The sequence below is a fragment of the Leucopleurus acutus genome, assembly GCF_964270905.1.
Source record: "Leucopleurus acutus genome assembly, chromosome: 9".
Lineage (NCBI taxonomy): Eukaryota > Metazoa > Chordata > Mammalia > Artiodactyla > Delphinidae > Leucopleurus > Leucopleurus acutus.
Genome location: NC_139144.1, coordinates 85,511,088 through 85,514,648, shown reverse-complemented (window position 1 = coordinate 85,514,648; position 3,561 = coordinate 85,511,088). Strand labels below are relative to the sequence as shown.

The 3,561-nt window shown below is 52.3% G+C and overlaps 1 protein-coding gene across 1 annotated transcript; it reads right to left on the bottom strand.

Annotated features, from left to right (window-relative positions):
• Positions 1–546: 546 nt before the first annotated feature.
• HILPDA (hypoxia inducible lipid droplet associated) lies at positions 547–2,653 on the bottom strand. Its single transcript, XM_082846184.1, is given in 3 exon segments — positions 547–1,261; positions 1,264–1,479; positions 2,550–2,653. Coding segments are annotated over 2 exon segments (189 nt in total). The 5' UTR covers positions 1,412–1,479; positions 2,550–2,653; the 3' UTR covers positions 547–1,220.
• Between the last annotated feature and the right edge of the window lie 908 nt (positions 2,654–3,561).

Sequence of the window (3,561 nt, the reverse complement as noted above, 5' to 3'; positions counted from 1 at the left end):
TTACCAGCTGACCTAGAGAACAATCGGAACTGAGCAGTCAGTCTGGTGGATAAGAACATAGACAAAAAAGCCACGGCCTGCTGGACTGGTAGTCTTCTTTTCTCCAGAGACTGAAGGTGAGGGGCTGGAAGAAATGATCATTTTTCTTTTTCTTTAGATATGGACAGAGTCAAGAGAGAACTATAATGGCCTTGGCCTAGGCTCAGAAAACTGGTTAATACAGGGCAGACCCAAGCACGCCGGCCTCCAAGTTCAGAGGTTTATTTACCTTGTATTTTTTTGGTTTGGTTTGGTTTTTTGGTTTTTTTGGCCATACCATGCGGCATGTGGGACCTTAGTTCCCCGACCAGGGATCGAACCCACGATCCCTGCACTGGGACCACAGAGCCTTAACCACTGGACCACCAGGGAAATCCCTACTTTATATTTTAAACAAAGCGTTTTATGTACTTTCCTGCTCCAAAGTTTTAAGATGTGAAACCTCAGATCTGCAAATTAAGACCCTTCCCTACCACTAATTTCAAGGGCAGAAGTCAACAAGACACATTGTAGAAATATACATTCAACTTTATTTCATTAGAAAAATTTATTTAAGCCACACGGTGGCCAAAATGCCCATGTCCTGAGCAGGCGCTGTCATCCCACTGCCCTCTTCAGACCAATACACACATACATACACGCTATGTTGGAGGAATGACTTAAAAATGTAAAACAATGAGAACGGGACATAGAATACTCCCCCTTCCCCCTTCCAACCCACACACCTCTTCAACTGTTATCCGCACAGAGAGGAGCTCTCATGGAAGAGGAACTGAACACCAAATAAACTGACCATAAGACACCCAAGCCCAAAGGAACTCTTGGCAGATGCTCAGAAAGTAGGGTTGAAAATAACACGATCTCCCAACAGCTGAAGTTGCAGCACAAGTCCCCATCGAAGAGAAGACAGAGCCATGCTGCCAAGGACAGCAAAGCATATGGCGGACTGGGGAGAAGAGTGAGATCACTCCATTCCACAGCCACAGCCGACCCACTCACATCTGTGTATTAAATAGGCTTTATCCAGAGCAACGAGTATGCAGGTGGAGAGGCCCTTCAAGGGCCTGGTAAGAGTTAGTTCCCTGATAACACTGATGCTGAGCTTGCCTACCCAGGAACTGGTACAGCTGGACGTATTTAGGCCAGTGTTCCAAGGTTACAGCTGGTGGAGGGAGGTCTTATCACACCCCTCTGGATGGATGGTCTGGAAGGCTGCTGGGGACTCTGTGTTGGCTAGTTGACCTCTGGTGGTCCAGGAGCTCCCAGGAGATGGGCTCTCCAGTAAGACCCCCAGGGACTCCATCAGTCTAACGAAGATGGAGAGCAGGGTCAGTACCACACCTAGGAGATAGAGGTTCAACATATGCTTCATGGCTCAAAGGATCCCACTCCTCTGTAGAGCAGTAGAGCTGCCTTCTGCTTCTGGAAGGCCTCTGGATCCTGAGGAAAGAGAGCGAGGTTAATCTTCAGCCTTTTGGGATATGCGTGCCTCTGACCTTGACCCTGGAGCTAAGCAGGAGGCTCAGCCAGCCAGGGGGACAAGGACCACAGCAGAATCTCCAAGTATATTTACACCGTAAACTCCATGGCTGGGGAACTAGTCTAGCCTCTTGGACTAATTCAAGAGCATTCCTTAAGACTTTTACTTCCCTTAAAGTAAAAAACTTTTACTTTTCCTGTCGGGTATGCACAACCCCTGTTCCACAGTCCACGGACCAGAAACCTTCCTGAAGCAAGGTTTTGGTGAGGGTGGGCGGAGGTGGGAATATAAGTAGACGCCCTTGAGAAAGCAAAAGCAACCTGCCTTGAAGTCTCCCTCACACCTCAGTCAGGTTCGAGTTAACCATAAACTTTTTTTTTTTTTGCGGTAGCGGGCCTCTCACTGTTGTGGCTTCTCCCGTTGCGGAGCACAGGCTCCGGACGCGCAGGCTCAGCGGCCACGGCTCACGGGCCCAGCCGCTCGGCATTATGTGGGATCCTCCCGGACCGGGGCACGAACCCGTGTCCCCTGCATCAGCAGGCAGACTCTCAACCACTGCGCCACCAGGGAAGCCCAACCATAAACTTTTTGAAAGTCAAAATAATTCTAAGGGAGTCAGATCTATCAAGTTCACCTACTTAACAAGTACACCTTGAATACCCACAACGTGTGAGGCACCTTGGAAGGTACTAAGGCCACCGGAGGAGGCCCTGCAGACACGAACCCGGCCCTCACGCGCCTTACAGTCCAGGGGCGACAGGCAAGAAAACAGGCAGTTACTACAACAACCCGCCAAGGGCTGTGACAGTAAGGAGATGCTAAGGGTGCTCTGGGAGGGCACGGCATGGGGGCCTAACCCAACGCTAGCGAGAAAGCAGGGCTGGGCGGCTGAGTGGGGCCCTGCGTGGCGGCGAAGCGATGGGGGACGCTCCCGGCAGCGTAGTCCCAGGCGGGGATTGCCAGGCGACGCGCGGCGCAAGCAGCCTAGGGGATGGGGGCGGGCAGCCGGGAAGCCCACAGGGCCGCTCACCTCCAGGAGGAAGGGCCGTGAGTGGCCCGCTCGCTGTAATATCTGGTAGTGCGGAGTCGGAAGGAAAGACGGCCAACCAGCAGCGCGAGATGACAACCCAAAAGACAAAAGCTCAGCACGCAGCAAAGCGCGGAACAGGAGGCACACCACGCACTTATAGCCGCGGTGCGGCCCAAGGCGCGCGCACGCGCACGCGCACTGGAGCCCTGACTCACGCAAGACCGTCGCCCCGCCCCTAGGCGAGGGCGGTCTGGGGTCCGGGGCGGTTCTTTGCGCTTGTGGTCTGGGCTGTTTCGAGAAACGCACGTCCTGCGGCTCTGAGTCATTGAGGTGGGCACTGGGACAAGGCGTGTGAGTTAACCTCGACTGCCTTTTCGTGCTGCAGGAAACTTTTGAAGGAATCAGAAAGCTCATTTTTCCCTCATACCAAGTCGGTGGAAAATACACCTGAGACGCCCCAATCCAAGGGCCCGCATATTGCATGGGATGAAGTCCGGGCGGCGGGGGGATGGGTTCTTCACCAGAGATTTCAACAAAGCACAGATTGTCAGAGGGCCTCAGACCCCCACCCTACCCTCTGCTCCCAGTTTTCTCCATTCCAGGGACTGAAAAGCTGACTTTGTTTCATTTCCTAGAGGTACCAGGATTCCAGACGCCACCCCCTCAGCCTCCAAGTCCTGAGGTTTAATTTGCCATTGATATCTCTGGAATGGTGAGAACTTTTTACAACATAAATTCCGTTTTCTATGAGTTTGTCACATTAAGAAAATGTGAAACACTCACCTGGCCCTGGTGTCTGCGCTTAATTGCGTGTGGCTGAGTGAGTCCCTTTGCACGCAGAGTCTCAGTTTCCTCGTCTAAAATGTGGCCACTAAATGAAGTTTGAGGATGCTTTGCGATTGAACCAAAGAGCTAGGAGGTCACAGTCCAACTTTATGCCCATTTGGGTGCTGGGAAGTCATATTAAGCACCACCCTCCCAGCCCAAGAAATGTCGATGTTCTGTCGTGAGA